This window comes from Osmerus mordax, chromosome 16 (assembly GCF_038355195.1).
Source record: "Osmerus mordax isolate fOsmMor3 chromosome 16, fOsmMor3.pri, whole genome shotgun sequence".
NCBI classification, from domain to species: Eukaryota; Metazoa; Chordata; class Actinopteri; order Osmeriformes; family Osmeridae; genus Osmerus; species Osmerus mordax.
Window position 1 is genome coordinate 6,815,414 of NC_090065.1, and position 16,730 is coordinate 6,832,143.

General features: G+C 42.3%; 3 protein-coding genes across 6 annotated transcripts; 2 read left to right on the plus strand and 1 right to left on the minus strand.

The window, feature by feature from the left end:
- Nucleotides 1-274: 274 nt before the first annotated feature.
- Nucleotides 275-3,256, minus strand: LOC136959301 (E3 ubiquitin-protein ligase Midline-1-like). 2 transcript variants are annotated; one of them, XM_067253601.1, is made up of 6 exons: nucleotides 2,588-3,256; nucleotides 2,373-2,468; nucleotides 2,033-2,266; nucleotides 1,869-1,888; nucleotides 1,631-1,755; nucleotides 275-1,510 (listed from the first exon to the last, which is right to left on the minus strand). In XM_067253601.1, exons 1-6 carry the CDS (start codon nucleotides 3,158-3,160, stop codon nucleotides 957-959), a joined length of 1,602 nt encoding a protein of 533 aa, XP_067109702.1. In that variant the 5' UTR covers nucleotides 3,161-3,256; the 3' UTR covers nucleotides 275-956. The 2 variants fall into 2 exon arrangements, with proteins under 2 accessions (XP_067109702.1, XP_067109703.1); XM_067253602.1 differs by lacking the exon at nucleotides 2,588-3,256 and having other exon boundaries at nucleotides 2,373-2,530.
- An 81-nt stretch (nucleotides 3,257-3,337) lies between these two features.
- On the plus strand, nucleotides 3,338-9,251 carry LOC136959129 (outer dense fiber protein 2-like). 3 transcript variants are annotated; one of them, XM_067253371.1, is made up of 17 exons: nucleotides 3,338-3,544; nucleotides 4,035-4,209; nucleotides 4,333-4,459; nucleotides 4,569-4,700; nucleotides 4,825-4,899; nucleotides 5,212-5,283; nucleotides 5,402-5,518; nucleotides 5,784-5,969; nucleotides 6,077-6,186; nucleotides 6,334-6,469; nucleotides 6,694-6,804; nucleotides 6,941-7,045; nucleotides 7,524-7,682; nucleotides 8,047-8,147; nucleotides 8,305-8,467; nucleotides 8,625-8,750; nucleotides 8,965-9,251. In XM_067253371.1, exons 2-17 carry the CDS (start codon nucleotides 4,049-4,051, stop codon nucleotides 9,136-9,138), a joined length of 2,055 nt encoding a protein of 684 aa, XP_067109472.1. In that variant the 5' UTR covers nucleotides 3,338-3,544; nucleotides 4,035-4,048; the 3' UTR covers nucleotides 9,139-9,251. The 3 variants fall into 3 exon arrangements, with proteins under 3 accessions (XP_067109472.1, XP_067109475.1, XP_067109473.1); XM_067253372.1 differs by having other exon boundaries at nucleotides 3,358-3,544; nucleotides 4,038-4,209; XM_067253374.1 differs by lacking the exon at nucleotides 7,524-7,682.
- A 213-nt stretch (nucleotides 9,252-9,464) lies between these two features.
- map2k2b (mitogen-activated protein kinase kinase 2b) lies at nucleotides 9,465-14,742 on the plus strand. Its single transcript, XM_067252434.1, has 11 exons — nucleotides 9,465-10,365; nucleotides 10,526-10,736; nucleotides 10,928-11,074; nucleotides 11,208-11,285; nucleotides 11,429-11,480; nucleotides 11,559-11,683; nucleotides 11,854-12,067; nucleotides 12,178-12,230; nucleotides 12,328-12,389; nucleotides 12,555-12,600; nucleotides 12,845-14,742. Exons 1-11 carry the CDS (start codon nucleotides 10,277-10,279, stop codon nucleotides 12,953-12,955), a joined length of 1,188 nt encoding a protein of 395 aa, XP_067108535.1. The 5' UTR covers nucleotides 9,465-10,276; the 3' UTR covers nucleotides 12,956-14,742.
- Nucleotides 14,743-16,730: the final 1,988 nt, after the last annotated feature.

Sequence of the window (16,730 nt, forward strand, 5' to 3'; positions counted from 1 at the left end):
AAATAGGTGTTTGTTTTAGCTGAACTTTACACTACATTTTAACATTTAAACTGTTTTGATGCATACTTTTGTTACACACTACAAGGAATATATGTAATTGAAATTTTCCAGTATTTTTCAGTGATATTTTCCAGAAAGTATCCAGATTCAGGTTGATAGGGTATTTCACAACAGTCAAACGCAGTAAACATGGAAACACCCAAATGAAACATAGTGGACATTCTCATCATTCCAACAAAGTCACACAAGTAAAAATCACAACCTGATTCAGAAAGTCAATTTTATTTTATCAATACAAGTTACATTTCATGTTAAAATGGATAACCACTGTCACGGTCCCTAACTTCACATTCTAAGACTAGAGCTCCCCCTTCTGGCCAAATGCATCACTTCTCATACGATTGGCTACATCATAGCATTTTCAATGTAGAATGATGCACGGTTCTCTATAAATTATAAACACAATGGCCAAACAAAAACAACATAACAAGAAGCATCTCAAAATGGAGTAATATACCACAGCCAGAGGAGCTCGACACTTGCTTGCTATCTACAGGCCTAACCCCAACACGGGTTATCTCCTACCTATATGACAATCAGATTGTCATCTCTTGTAACATTAAACTATAAGTTGCATACTTGATTGCACAATTCAGATGTATTGTGGTTATATTGCACTGGACTAATTGTTTTACAAACGAGTTGAGAGTGTAACTTAAAAGCCTGTACATCAACATAGCTGGTTGCTGTGCTGACAGGTTAGAATGCAAGCTATGCAGCTGGGGTTAACCGTTGGTCTGTCTGATCCCGTTTTAAATGTCAACAACAAATACCAAAGTGTAGTGCTGTGCATTTTTAAGATTAGATGTGTGAATGAATAACTATGGTGAATGGCACAACTCAAATGGATATAAGGTGCTTGTGTCAGGATAACGATATCAAGGTGCACAGGCCAGTCAGTGCAGAACCCTCATGGTATGAGTGGACACTGGAGATTCGTCCTCCATCAACTTGGGACAAAAGGCTGGGTAGAGGAGTTGTTCACTGGGCTGGTCCAGCCTGCAGTAGAAAGTGTATAAAGTCACCCACCTCACCGCATCATAGAAACACAGTATGCCACTGTCAATATCCAGAAAGATGCCAATTTGACTAGGCTTCTCTGCAGCTGTGAAGGCGAAAGTCAGCCAGTCATGTTGGGAGCAGAACTGCTGCTTGCTCTGGTTGTAACTCAGACTCCAGGAGTTGCTGTCCCTGCCTAGCTGCTTCTGCACGGTGCTTTGCTGAGGGCCGAGGTAGGCAATACCTACAGCCCAAGAGGACAGGCCATTCACCTCTACCTCCCAGTGGTGCACACCCTTTGACAACACTGTGCGACCCAGAACACAGAAAGGACGGTTTGGGAATCTGGCGTGATCTTCTTCTTGCTCCTCAGTCATCCAGACAGCAGTGTTGTCAGGGCTGAACTTTAATCTGGGGTGGGCACTTGGTTGGTGGAAGAAGATATGATCTCCTAGTACAGGGAAAGGGACATCAGGTTATGGAAAAACACACATGAGCTAACATGCCTGAGAGACAGACATACAAATGCAGGAAGTGAGAGTTAAAAACTGTAGTTGGTTTTCATTTGTACCTGGGAATACATTGTGCAGGGTTTTGAACAGTGGGGTGATGGCAGAGGGAACAGGTTGAAGGGTACTCCATGTTCTTAACTCCTGGATTTGACTGGAACATGTGCTTCTTTCAAACAGGTCAGCCCTAAGGAACAGACAAGCTACTATAATCATACATTTTCATTGTAACTTAAAAGCTGTGGGGTTTCTTGTCAATCACCCATGCATGTAGTTATCAATAAGCAACACCTCACTTACCAATCTGCATTCTGCAACAGCTGTTTCAAAAGACAATACAATTACTTTTAAAATCCATAATATAGACATGTGCAACCGTAACTGCCATTCTTTTACATAAATAAGAATATACCAATAAGAATTCAAGATTCAGAGTATAATTGAGGCCCATATGTTCTGCCTACCTGGAGCAGCACTAGAGGGTCACGAATGTTCTGTGCTTCCAGAAGAGTCCGCTGTGTCTGGCTCAGTCTCTGCTCGAGTCTCTTCAGCTTCTCTGACCTGTGCTTCCTACTCCGTCTGGTCTGCACCAAGTCTACAGAAAACCTCTTCTGCCAGGCGTTCTCCTCAAAGTCCAGGAAAAGCTTCACTCTACTCAGGAAGTCTGTGTACTGTCTCTGCTGGCTTAGCAGGCTGTCCTGGGTGTGAATGTGTGGGTGCACGGGGGACATTGTTAGATTTTCACATCCACTAAATGTTTTTACTGTAACAGTGTGACACTGCATGTTATAACAATAATATTACTTCAGAGTGTGAAGCTTCTTCGTCCATCTTTGTCAGACCATCTTTGACTTCTGACAAGCTCTGCGTAATACCCTCAAGTTGGACCTGACATTTCCTCTGCCATAAGCAATCAACACACAATACATAAGATGATAATGGAGTCACTATCGTATCAAACTCTGAATATTTTATGCATTTAAAATGTTGGGACAGTAATAAATGTGACGTATTGTTACCCTCAGAATGTTCCATGAGTCTGCCAACTTCACGACGCTGTGTCCGTCCCCGTGCTTGGCTTCAGATGGTAGCATGCAGTACACACATAAAGGTGTAGAGTCAGTCTCACAGAACAATTCCAGCTCTTTCCCGTGCTCTATACAGAGCCTACATGTGTCGCCAATTGGATTCACAAGTACATGTTGGAGAAGTGTTGAGTTCTCATAGTGTGGCATTATGTGGATAGTGCAATATGACTCATTGCAATTGACACAACTCTTTTCTGCGGCCAGCCTCTGCTCTCCTTTGCAAACAGAGCAGTCGATACAGCTTGCACGACTTGTATGATACTTTTCAATTATGTTGTAAAGTACAACGTTTTTCTTTAAGTTTATCTTTGTGTCGCATGGTGCCAGGCAAAGTGGGCAGGTATAATGTTGAATTAGGCTTGCAAATTCGTCTTCTCTGTCCGAGGCTCTCTTTAACTGGTTAACACAACTCTCGCAATAATTATGGCCACACGGCAAAGTCAAAGGCTCCACAAAAATGTCACGACAAACAGCGCAAATAAGCTCATCCTCAAGAACCTCCATGTCAAATAATTTTTCGCTGAACAAAAGTTGTAACGTAGCAACTCAACGTTTGAGCCGACTGTCTTCTTTCTTCTGTGGTTATCGACTTGTCCCTTCACTCAGAATTCCACCATCTGTTGCCACCTAGCGCTTGCTAGTTGCAACGTTGAAGAGGGCACAGCCAGCTACTCAAACAACGCCCAACAACCAAGGAGACATGTCAACACAGAAAGGTTTGGTTGCTGTTCATCGTGAGCTGTTAATGACAAGACGCTGACGTTTATGATCAGAAAGTGAGAGGAACTCACTCATACTATATCAAATTTGATGAGTGGTGACGTAGAAACTTGGTTTGAATGCAGATGGCGAGGAGCTGAATCAAACATGAGAAGACAACTCTCTACGGTAAAGTACTTAGTAGTAGCTTACTAACCGAACTACTAGTCTGAAGCTCACGTTGCTAGATTCTTACTCGTGCACTATCGTGCATTGCAATAATATTTCTAGACTGTCCTTGTTTACATTCGCTATATAACAGTACATAGCTTCTCACACTGATCCTATCGAATATTTTGTTAGTTAGCTCTAGCTAACTCTAGTTTTAGCTCTTGTTTTAAATAGCTAGTTGGTTAGCTAACGTTAACTAGACTGAAGCTTAGCTAAGGTAGTTAGTGTTAACACTACTGTACGCGCCAGGTCAGATCAGCTCGCATTTTAGCAGACTTGCTGCAGCCTGTTAGCTACGTTTCACCTACTTTAAACGATTTAGATGGGACACATGAAGGGACACACGAATGAAAACATCCCCAGTTGTTGTCACATTCACGAACAACGTGGTTTAAGCACGTTTCTATTTGCAAATAAGTCACGCCAAACGCGCCTGGTTCTTTGCTAGGAGGAGGGAGAGCCATGTCTCCGGAGGACCTCTTTCAAAAACTCTCTCAGGCTTCACCTCTTGGGATGAATCTCTCACAGACTTGCGAAGACATGGAAGGATCGCCAGAACCATGTAGAGGTAGCAGCAGGATCAGCAGCAACAGACACTATAGCCCAGAGATGGAGGCTAACAGGTTAGTGACTCACTAAGGCCAATTCAAGTTTTGATGAACGTTGGGGCAATACACACCCGGAGGCATGTTACATATCACAGTCCAGGATAATTGATGTCCCCCCCCCCTCTTGTCTCACTGCAGTTTTGGAGACTTTGCTTCTACAGGAAAGAGTCCCTTGCTCAAAGCGTTGATTGATGTTGAAGCAGCTGCCAATGCTGCAGCCATACAACTCATGTCATTCAAGGAGACTTTGGATAATGAAAGTGAAGTATGTGCCCTTTTAAAATCTGATATATGTTCTTAAACTTCCCATTAATTACTTGATTTGCAAGAATGAAATATATACAGATGTTTTCTGTTTCTTTTGAAAAATCAAGGGTTCTAGACATTCTTTGTCTGACAGCCGTAGGACATCGAGGCAAAGAAACCTTTTGCTGGACAAGTTGGAAGTTTTCAAACGGATAAATAAGTCTGTTCGACAGCAGTTAAAGGAACTTCAGGAATCAGAGGTAAATGGAGCCATACAGATCAGATTATTGTCGGGTCAGATGCCTCCTGAATCTGTTAACGTAACAGTACAAATACTTACATTCATTCCAAACTAAAGGAAACCCTTTATGTTTACCGTTTTAGGCTAATAGACTTGAGTCTGACAGACACACTGATATTTTGTTGGAGAAACTAACAGAGGCTGAATGTGAAAATCAGGTAAGTGGGACTACAATACAATTAAACAGAAAAAAAGATGTCTTGATTGAAAACTATTCCAAATTGATAGATTTATAAATGGATCAAGGCTGATAAATTATTCTACCTATTAGAAGTAATCCGCTCTCACCAGATTAACCCTAAATAGGGTCATTTGGTTACACTAAAATAACATACTTGGTTGGAGCATATTAGTGCTTACATTGAATCTTGCCTAACTACCTTTGATGAAGCATTTGCTGAAGCGTTAATGACCATTAATTATGCCATGCTTGTGTATATATTTATTTGTGATTTGTCTTTTTCTGCAAGCATTTGAAAAGAGATCTGAACGACAAAGAAAGAAGAGTTGAGGAGCTTATGGATATGCGAAATAAAGAAATGGCAAGCAGAATAACCAAAACTATGGTCTTGATTAATATCCATCAGACACCTACAACAGTAACCACCAATCTATCCCATATCCTGACACTCCATCTTATGTCATTCTGCCCACTCCCAGGACTACTTTCATAACATAGTTCATATGACCAAGTCTGTAGAGACTACACGGGCACACCTGCAGAGCCAGCTCCGCAGCAAGGAAGCTGAAAACAACCGCCTGACAGTGCAACTTCGGGTATGGAGACCTCCTTTCTATAGTCAGTATAGATATACAAGACCAGCTTGGCCTATGTTTGTACATTGAAAACTATATGCAATTAAAAAAATGAAAAATACATGGTTTTAGTCCATCCTAAATCAACACTAACTCAAATAACCCCTATTCAATTCCAAAAATGTGCTTAGTCTCTACAGAGTAGAGTCTAGGCATAAATGAGATAGACAATAATAAGATTTCTTTCAAATGAATGCCTTGACATTTTTACCTTGTTGCCTTGCAGGGGTTGGAGAGAAGTCTTATGACACAGAAGCTTGAGGCTGAGGATCTAAGAAGAGAGATCACCACTTTGTCCGGGAAGGCAGGGCAGGAGAAGGAAGCCCTGAAGAAGGCCACCCGTGCCCAGAAACACAGGGCGGAGAAATTTGAAGCTGCTGTGGACAAATGCTACAGTCAGCTGAGAGAGAAGGTGAACGTTGGGAGAGAAAACATTCCTTCCTTACTGTCTTAATCATTAGCATGTAACCCATTCACCTTGTGGATTTACTATCTAAACCTGTGTATTCATCCGAGTAGGATGTGCAGCTTTTGGAGGCTGGCGCAGAGAGGGACACATGGAGGAGACAGCTGGAGCAGAGTGCAGATGATAGAGAACATCTGGAAGGACAGATAGATCTGCTCAAATGGTCAGTCTTGCATTTAACACTAGTCTAGACATAACAAAGTACATTCTGCTGTTGGACCTGTGAGCATGCATAGCCTGCCTTTTTAGGGAATTTATGATGACAGTTAACCTGCGTGGAAAATATGTATTTGTTTTTGTGTTGCTGCAGCCAAATTGCAGACATGACTGAGAAGTTGCAAAAAGAGAGAGAAGAATTCACCGCTGGAAATGAGATCCTGCTGCAGAAAGTGGAGAATCTCAACACTGAAAATGGAAACCACAGCCTTGATAATGCCACTCTAAAGGTTCAAAAAAGGAACTATTCATATAGAATATTTTTGTTGACACAAATGTTTGTGTTAATCACATTTTATATATTAGTTTAACGCTACAGCTGTCCCAGGTAAAAATATATACAAAAGACTCCAATGTCTTTTATTAATTCCTGTCATCATTGTGTGTCACATATAACTTCCTTTTACCTGCATTATTAGTATTGGCTCCAAACTTACGGATGATGTGGTTGCAGGCCTCTGTTTCTGCTCTGGAGCAGCAGCTGGCCTGCTCTGAGGCAACTGTAGAAGAACAGAACGACGTCCTTCAGAAGAGGAAAGAGCAGGCGGAGCAATATCAAAGTCAGGTAAATGAGATGTCCATGTCATACCAATCTTCTGTAGGTCATGTCTCATTGACTGCTCCAACTTATGAACATGCATGCAAAGATACTGTCACTTCCAGACATCAACTTTTTTCCTGTGGTTATATGTTCCTCTTAGGTGTCAGCACTCCAGGAAGAGGTGGCTGACCTGAGGATGAAGTGTAATAGCCTCCTCAGAGAAACAGAGAACATCCGAGAGGGAAAAGAAGCAGAGATCAAGAAGGTACTGTCAGTTATTTTACCAACTACAGTTGGTGATCAAATTCATGGTTTTGAATTCTCATACGTAATGTTACTCACATAATGTTACAAAAAAATATGTGATAGTGAGTTGTTGTAATCACTTATGTTTAATTTTAAGGATAGTCTACAAATCTATATGTACTAGGCTCATAATGTTCTTAACTGATCTGGTCTGTTTTTGGTCACTTCCACTCTCTTTGTTTACACTCACACTATGGACAAAATTCTTTCACCTCACACCTTTTATACTGCCTTACTGAACAGTGCACCCTCCTGCACCCTCTTGCACTGTTCTACATCAAGGTGGCCTGACCTCATCATCAGCGTTCTTTGAACCTTTCTTCTGTTTCATGTCACGTAGAGTTTAAAGAAAGCTAAGCTAAGTGTGCAGTTATTAACATTCTCTGCGCCCTCCCCGACCCCACCATGTGGCCTGCTCACCACTGCTGGACCCCCAGGTCAGGCAGCAGCTGGAGGGGCGAGTGATGGAGCTCGAGGGTTACACCGAGTCACTGAGATCAGCCAAACACAGTCTTGCCGAGAGCCAGGAGAGCCTGCGGCGCTCTGAGGAGAGATATGCAGACAAGTCAGAGTCCATTAGGCAACTGAAGGTCAAGGTGTGCAACAACAGGTCACCACGTGCTGTGGCGTGATTATAGCTTGCCACCTCCGCCCACTAGGTGGCAGTGATACACCCTGTGTGCCCTATTCTACACTATAGTCAGTGCACATTCCCCCCCCCCTGCCTTTAGTCATGCTCTGATTTTGTGTTTGTGATTTGATGTGATTGCTGTAGAAAAAGTGCGTGTGAGTCTTTAACAGATCAGTGTCAACACTTGTCGTGTCGTGTTGTTTGCTGTTGGGGTGACAATGCAGTGTGTTTGAAGGGTAGATGAGAAATATACTTCTGGGACACCCATCTACCATGTGTAGTTTGTATCAGTCGCCTAGTCATCTAGTGAATGTATGTTCTGTGTGTAGATGGAATGTCAAAGGGACAACCTGGCATTGTCTTTGGAGATGAAAGAATCCCTTCATAAGGCAAACTCACAGTTGCAGGAGAAAGTAGATTATCTTCAAAAGTAAGACTCTCCAGAAATAATATATGATTTCATTTAATTTTGGTCAATGGTGTGGATTTTGAAAAAGAAACAAATACATCAGTCTAAACGGGCACATACATTGTCTGGCTGTCAGCACTTACTATAAGCATAAGTAACCCTGCCATTTGTTGTGTAGGAGGATGGATGATATGCAGCAGGAGAACCAAGAGCTGCTCCACAAACTGATTGGCCAGGAGGAGGCCCTGCAGTACAGCAGCCGAAGTCTGGAACAGAGGTCTGCTGAGTGCCAGGCCCTCAACCGTCAGCTGGAGGCCACGCTGGCAGATGTCAGACAACAGGTACATAATGCTTTATGCAGTTGTTCTATTGAAATATAGATAATTCCGGTTTTTAGACCTACCATAGATGTGCTCTCCAACTTGGTGATCAAGGAGGACTAGAGTTGATGTGAGGAGGGCATTGTTGACTTTAATTTTTCATGTTTCGTGTTCCAAGGTCATCAAAGTAAAAGAGAAGGCGGTCTCTAGGGAGGGTGCACTTCAGACTAAGATCCTGGAACTGGAGGCTGAAAAGAGACGGAGAGAGAATGAGTTGAAGCAGCTTAAGATAAACATGCAGTCTGTAAGTATCAAACTCATCTGACACAGACATTGGCAAACCATAACTCCCCCCCCCAAAGCCCTCTCATGGTTACTTATTTTTGTATCCTACCAACCAGGTTATGTTATGGCTCACCTAGTATAAATTATCTGGGATTGTGAATTGTAAATGATTGAATGGCTATTTGTATAACGTTTGTGTTGTGAAATGTTTCCAATTGTGTCGCCATCGTTAGGCTGAGAAAAAGTTTGATGTTCGTCTAAAGGACTTGCAGCTCAGCCTGGACCACTCAGAAAGTCACAAACGGAGCATTCAGAACTACGTGGATTTCCTTAAAAACTCCTACGCGACCATGTTTGACGAGGGGCTATCGCCATCTGGTTTTGGATCAACCTATTTTCTGAAGTGAGGATCGTGTAACAATGTGAGCCTTGTTTATTTAAATCAGTGTGATCAATGTGGTTTCATGACATTCATATATAGAAGCAATTTGTAAATTATAGAAATAAAGGGGTGACATCAGTGACTGTTTTGTAATTGTACATTAAATTATAACACAATAAAATGGGTATTTCAGAAGAAGTGTTGTTGAGGACGTACTGTCGTGTGTGGGCTACAGTTATACAAATTAGGATATTAGTTCAGTTCAAGGAAGTGAAAGAGGGAAAATTGCAGACATGACTCGTCCGTCCTTGCGTTGCCACAAGAGAGCACCACTGCTGAGTCCAACTTCAGAACCCTGGTGCAATCCACTGCTCTCAATAGATTTTTCTAGCGTGGATAGATTTTCATCTATCCACGCTAGAAAACTAAGTGAATTAACTTATTACTTGGTGAAATACTGTATTCTTTGACATCCATCGTAGCTGTCAAAACGTGAAATAACGTTTAAGAACAACCCCAATGCTCGCGAGAGGATGAATGACAGCCTCTTTCTGGACTAGCAGGGCAATTACTAGTGAAGCTAGATAGCTAGCAACGAAGAAAGGGGCCAAACTTAGCTGCACCCCCACCCTTATCCTGGCACGCTGTGTCCAGAGCACCCATTAACCTCTCGACGGGAGCATCCAAGGGCTATACAAGTCGATTCTAGCTTCGAAGGGTTGCGGTCGATAAAGGTTCTGCCATCTTTAACTGGGTTGAACTTGTGGGACAGCACGCCACTATCTAACTTAGCTTCCAAATAAGCTAGCCAAACACAGTCGCTTGCTAGTAGTTCCAGCTTGCTACAAGCAATGTTGGCTTGCTAAGTGTACTGTGAGAAATATGATGGCTGTGGTCGTCATATAATTGTTTCTAAAAAGTTTGCTTGCTAATATTGGAAAGTGTCGGAGTTCTTAATTCAGTTTACTGACCATACACTGCTTGTTGCTAGCCAGCCAACCTAGCCAGCTAGACACCTTATCACCCCTGACATTAGACTTTCAGTATTATCGAAGAACAAATTTTGATCGCAAGTGCCTTATTGAGTGTTTGTCAATTTGTTACTGTACCGCTACAAACTGTAGCTCGACTGAACAAGTATTTAGTTACTCTTATTAGTGAACATGGCCTCTAAAAAGAGACCAGTGCCCTTAATCTTCTCATCCACCAGCGAGGGACTTTCCACTTCCACCAACATAAATGCAGCTTCAGAGTAAGTTGCTTTCCATTTGTCTACCGGCTGTCTTTTACTCTGATACACAAGACGATCCTGTAATTTTAGTCTGCTATACTTAATTATACTATGATCAAGGGTGTGACGATGTTGAGCTGAGCTGTGAGTGCATGCTCCTCTCCCCCGCCTCTTCTCTCAGGGCAAATCTGGAGGCATTACAAAAGAAGTTGGAGGAGCTCGATCTGGACGAACAACAGAAGAAGAGGCTGGAGGCTTTTCTCACCCAGAAGGCCAAAGTAGGCGAAATGAAAGATGATGACTTCCACCGTATCTGTGAGCTTGGAGCCGGCAATGGAGGTGTGGTCAACAAGGTGTGCCACAAACCCTCAGGCCTGGTAATGGCCAGGAAGGTGAGCTCAACAAATCACAACATTCAATGAACAGACAACTTGGATCTGATCTTTTTCAAGAACTAACAGGGAAAATAGTTGAAGTTAAAACAAATACAAGCATCTCATTCAGCTTAATAAAGGAGATCATGGCTCTAAAATGTATTTTCAGCACACTCAGTACATTGCCTGTTTCCTCACCTGTCCCTCAGTTGATTCACTTGGAAATAAAGCCTGCCATCAGAAACCAGATCATCAGAGAGCTGCAGGTGCTGCATGAGTGTAACTCCCCCTACATAGTGGGCTTCTACGGGGCCTTCTACAGCGACGGAGAGATCAGCATCTGCATGGAACACATGGTAATGATAAGGGGAGAGATGAGGGTGACGGAGGAATGAAGGAGCGTGTGAGTCGTCTGAGGTACACTGATTCTGATGTCTGTCCTCTCTCTCCCCTTGTCTGTCACCCTCTACTCTCTCTCTGTCTCTCTAGGACGGCGGCTCTCTGGACCAGGTGCTCAAAGAGGCCAGGAGGATCCCAGAGGAGATCTTGGGTAAAGTCAGCATTGCTGTAAGTCTGTCCAGACATATTTAGCGTTCCTTTTGAGACCACTCTGAAATGTTTGATAACCCCACTATCGTCGATGAAGAGTTTTAAGTAATTTTACATAAATGGTAAAGCCTGACTTTCTTCTCAAAATCTCATCTCAAAAGGTTCTGCGGGGTCTTGCCTACCTGCGAGAAAAACACCAAATTATGCATAGAGGTACATTGGTCATTTAAGAAATATTATCTCTTTTACGGTGTGTGTGTGTGTGTTGTTAACCTCTGTTCTGCTACCTAGACGTGAAGCCATCTAACATCTTGGTGAACTCTCGTGGGGAGATCAAGCTGTGTGACTTTGGTGTGAGCGGCCAGCTTATTGACTCCATGGCCAATTCCTTTGTTGGCACAAGATCTTACATGTCGGTGCGTTGGCCCTCTTGGAGTATTAGGAACTTGTGTGGGTGTGGGGGCAGACAGGAAAGCCCTCATAAGACATCTCTAATGGTTGCTTTATCTCCATGTCGGCACGTGGCGCATAAAGCATTGAATTGTATATTAATCTGTATTATTTTTTACATATATCAATGTTTTAGCCTGAGAGACTGCAGGGCACCCACTACTCTGTGCAGTCGGACGTGTGGAGTATGGGACTGTCTCTAGTGGAACTGTCAATTGGTCGCTACCCCATCCCTCCTCCTGATGCTAAGGAACTAGAGGCCATATTTGGGCGTCCCATCCTTGATGGGACAGAGGGAGAAACACACAGTACTTCCCCCCGGCCCAGACCCCCTGGGAGACCTGTCAGTGGTGAGCACATACACGCAGCTTCTCAAACTCATGGACAGCCAATAGGAACACAGGCAGGACATCATTATTCGGCTGTGGTCGGCAAAACTCAACATATATTGATCTTCCAGGTCACGGCCCTGCAATGGCTATCTTTGAGCTGCTGGACTATATTGTCAATGAGGTGAGAATTGATTTGATTTACAAATCCAACCAAATGTGCATTGTTGCATTGAGACTTCTGATGACAGTGGTGTTAATGAGATCACTTCCTGCTTCAGCCTCCTCCGAAGCTGCCTCATGGAGTTTTCACCTCCGACTTCCATGATTTTGTGACTAAGTGGTGAGTCAGATCAAGTCTGCATGCATCTTTGTCACATAGCTACACACACCCACACATCATACAAGGCATGCTTGAACCTTTTTTTTTGCTGAACCTCTGATTTTACATTGTGAAAATCTGTAAGTATTGCTGTAGTTTAATATCACTTATGTGTTTCATTTCCAGTCTCATTAAGAACCCGGCAGACAGAGCTGACCTGAAGATGCTGATGGTACGTTTTTGGACAATAGTTCCTGAGTCATGTTGTGAAGTGTGTTACGCAAATTATTTGAAAAATATACAAGGTTCCATTGAATGAAATAAATCAAATATATATATATATATATATATATATATATACTTTGTTTTCTTTATTATTATTTTCATTTTCTGTTTGCTGGATGTTACGCTGGTTTGTTAATAACTCAACCAAGGTCATAATATCCTTAGTGGTGTTTGTCTTCTGTTTGTTTCAGAACCACACGTTTATCAAGCGCTCTGAAGTGGAGGAGGTGGACTTTGCCGGCTGGCTTTGCAAAACTATGGGATTCAACCAACCCAGCACTCCTACTCACACAGCAGACTAAACACCCCTTCTCTTACACATACACACACACACACAGACACATGCGCACTTGCCTTGTCGGCCACCTCCCTCAGGTGAACTACTGAAGGCTTGACTATGACTTGGCATCGCCCCATCCCTCCTAATTCCGAAGCTATACGTAAATGTGACTTTCTACCATGTCTGAAGAAAGCCCATAATTCAACTGTGTTGAAAATCCACAATTGGGACTGGAACCAATGTGCTTTGTGTCAGTGAGGGCAGAGTTCTCTGTCAATGAGTCAAACACGCTAGAACTGTAGTTCTCCCCTCCGAGGTTTGTTTGTAGCCTGGGGTCACTCCTTTCTGCTAGATAATCCCTAACCAGTTGTAAGGGACAGAGCAATTAGTAAACACAGATCTGTCAACCAGTATGGAGATGGCGTTTTCAGGATTGCCATTTTGCTCCCAATTACCATTAATTTGATAACTCCCCCCAGTAATGCTTGGTGCCAATATGGAGAACCATTTTGAGTGTGTATATCTGTGGCTGTAACAAGAGGACTACTGAGGCTATTTGTCTTGCCTGCACTATATCTGCCTGCTTCGAAAAATGTATGTTTCCTGTGAGAGTTACTACAGATTCACATGAATGGTTAGGATTGAGGTTTAGTTGCTGTAGCCTGAAACTTGGTCTGTGCTTACTTGGAGCTTACCTGTAAAACAATTTCCACACTACCCTGTAGCTTTTGTGCAAGTCCAACATCAGAATATGTTGACAGTCAGATCCCACGGAGCACAGAAGGGATGATACAAAAGACATGGTCTCCTGTTCCAAAACACACAGCTCCTAACAGCAACAGACACATCTACATATGTACACACAGTATACAACAGCAACCACTCATGCTCTCTTTATACAATTATCTTTCTCTTCTGTTTCTTTTCTATGTCAATGATTTGAATACATCTGTATAAAAAAACAGTGCTTAACCAGCAGCAGCTGTGTCACATTGGTTGATTTTCCTTGGCTGTTGGTACTAATGCAATCAGTTGTAGTTATCATGGGTTCTTTATGGGAATGTTTACACACCTTTGCGATATAGATATGTATTATATATATATATATATATATGCAGAAGTTTAAAGATCAGTTTGTTTGGGTAGATTGATTGGGTATTGTTCATTTATCAGGGACCCTGTTGGGATGCTGAGAAACAACACTGATTATGGTGTATTTTTGACGACTGGCACTCAGGGTTGAAATGTTCTCAAACAATTTGTTTTGTGTTGGTTTATCTGCATCTGCTGCTTAATCTGAAACATCAGAAATGTTGGTGCTGCAGAGCTAGCCTTGTTGGTAAGACCTACTCTTGTGTTTGGTTTCACTTTTGTAGGATAATTCAGACTGAAATCCCATCAGGCTACAGCAGAACATCAAGCTATAGTTAAATACCATCAAATACTAGATGTCCCAACCTTAAATGCACCCTGCATCATTTTACCTCCCGTACAATGTTCCTTAAACCCCTAAACTATCTTCCCTATCCTCAACCATACCATTCATCTGCAACCATGTGTAGACAGTGCAGGTGTGTTTTATAAGTGGTGACATACACACTGTCAGTGTGTGTGAGACAGCCAGTCTCCCTCCCTGTACATTCACCACAGGCCAGAGTTACCATGGGAGTTTACCTCTGAAGCCTCTTGCTCTATTAGGGTTCTTCTCAATTTTCTCAGTAACGGTTTAAAGATGGAACAGTTCATATGATGAAACCATCAAAAGCTTTGTCTTTAAAAAGTTGTAATTGTTAATAAATGTTATGTATATTGTCACAACTTCATTCTCTTTCAATGTGGTTTTACATGTCTTCTGTGTGTATCGCACATTTCACCAGTAGAGGGAAGCCATTGGACGCAAGTTTTCCATAAAACAAGCCTAAAATCAGACAGTATTTCAGAACCCTGCATAAATCACATTAAAATCCATCTTAATCCTACTTCTTCCTTAATTTGTAGATTTAAATAGACTGATGTTTTATCAAAGCCGAACCTTCAGTGATCTATCTGCAATGAACAAGAAGTTCCACCTGTTAAGTGAAAACTATTTATTTTACAGTCAATGGCATGTCTGTTAAGCTGAGAGGTAAACGCTCTGAGCCCTGAGAATGTTGTGTTATATGTGTGTGTGGTGAGTTAGGCGGGGGCTAAGAGGGGGCTCAAAGCCACTGCAGCAGAAAAACAGCCAAGTCTGCAGTCATTAATATGCAAATATGCAAATGAGAGGGTAATTAAGATTGGGCGTTCGTCAGTGGCTCTTTGATTGCTAATGAATTCCAATCTGCAAGAAAGGGGGAGGGTAAAATGAATGGAAAGACACAGAAAAAGAGGAAGGTATTCTACACCTCTGCTTGCCCAGAAAAACTGGGAAAACATGATGGTGGTTTTGTGAATATATTTCCAAACTATTAGACATTGAATATATTCTAGGCTTCTCGAGACAACATTGTTTAGCTGTTGAGAGATCTAGTAGAGTGTTTAATGATTTGAACAAAAGGTCAATAAAAACAATCAACATAGATGGTTGTGTCAAAATTAGATTAAGATGTTTTTTATACCGCATTAGCAATGGTTATGATGACTACTAGTACAATCACCTCACCATGGAGGTATATTTTGGAAGCAAGCGCAGCGCAACCGCTGAAAAAACAAGATGCATGCTTGTTAGACGTGATGTTGCCCCCTGTAGAGAGGAAGAAAAAGAGAGGTAGAGGAAATCTGAGTATGCTAGGAGAGAAAGAGAAAAAGAGAGAGAGGCTCAGGTATCTTGGTGGGGAGGGGGGGGGGGGTTGCAGTGGTAGCATATGTCATGTGGCACGAATGATGTTATTTTGATATTTCTGGCAAGCAGTTACTTCACACTTGGGCACACACCGCTGTTATTGCTGTTTCAGTGTTCCCTTGACACTACTACATCGCTCACGCACATAAAATGTGAACAAATATATTAATAAATATAAACTAATCACATTAACAACAGACTTTGATCAAAATGCAAGCACTTATACAGTTGATTTCCCCAATTTGTGTATGTCTGGAGTGTACAACTTGATCCCAGAACTGAACCATGGGGGTTTGCAGCATTTGTAACAGGAAACAGGAAACCAAAACAGGAAGTCCCAGGTTGCTCTTACTGTACCTGCTGCGTGGGTGACATACCGGGGTAACCCACTGCAAGACAGGAGCAGATAGGGCAATGTAGATAGAAGGGGAGCCCTGGAAAGCGTGGGTGGATAAGAAGCTTTGGATGGGGTTTCACTGTAAATATAGATTTGATGTCTGCTCTACAGAGAAACCACACCATAAAGTAATGCCATATGCACTGGTTTGACCCACTTTTGCGTCTAAATTCTGTAACTTAGGGCGGTGATACATTCATTTACATGTTTAGTATCTCCACAGGTGTGACAAAACTTGGTGGCTAAGAACACATTCAAAAGTTGTGTAGTAGTTGTGTTTCCTGTAATCTCCATATAACACAACGTCAATGTGATTTCAGTCAAAGATTAGGTAAATGGTAGTGGTGGGACAAGAGAATGTGTGCGTTTGTGTGTGCAAGAGTGTGTGTTTACCAAATGCATGTGGTTAACACACACACTGGGTGTGGGTGTGTTCCTGTAAAGGACAGCACAGATGTATGGTACTGTGAGGTCGTTTCCCTTGAATCTGAAGGGGATTTTCACACAAAAAACACACTTGCATAAACTCAAAATGATGTGTATATGAACCACTGACACGTTGTGTTTACCACCACTGAG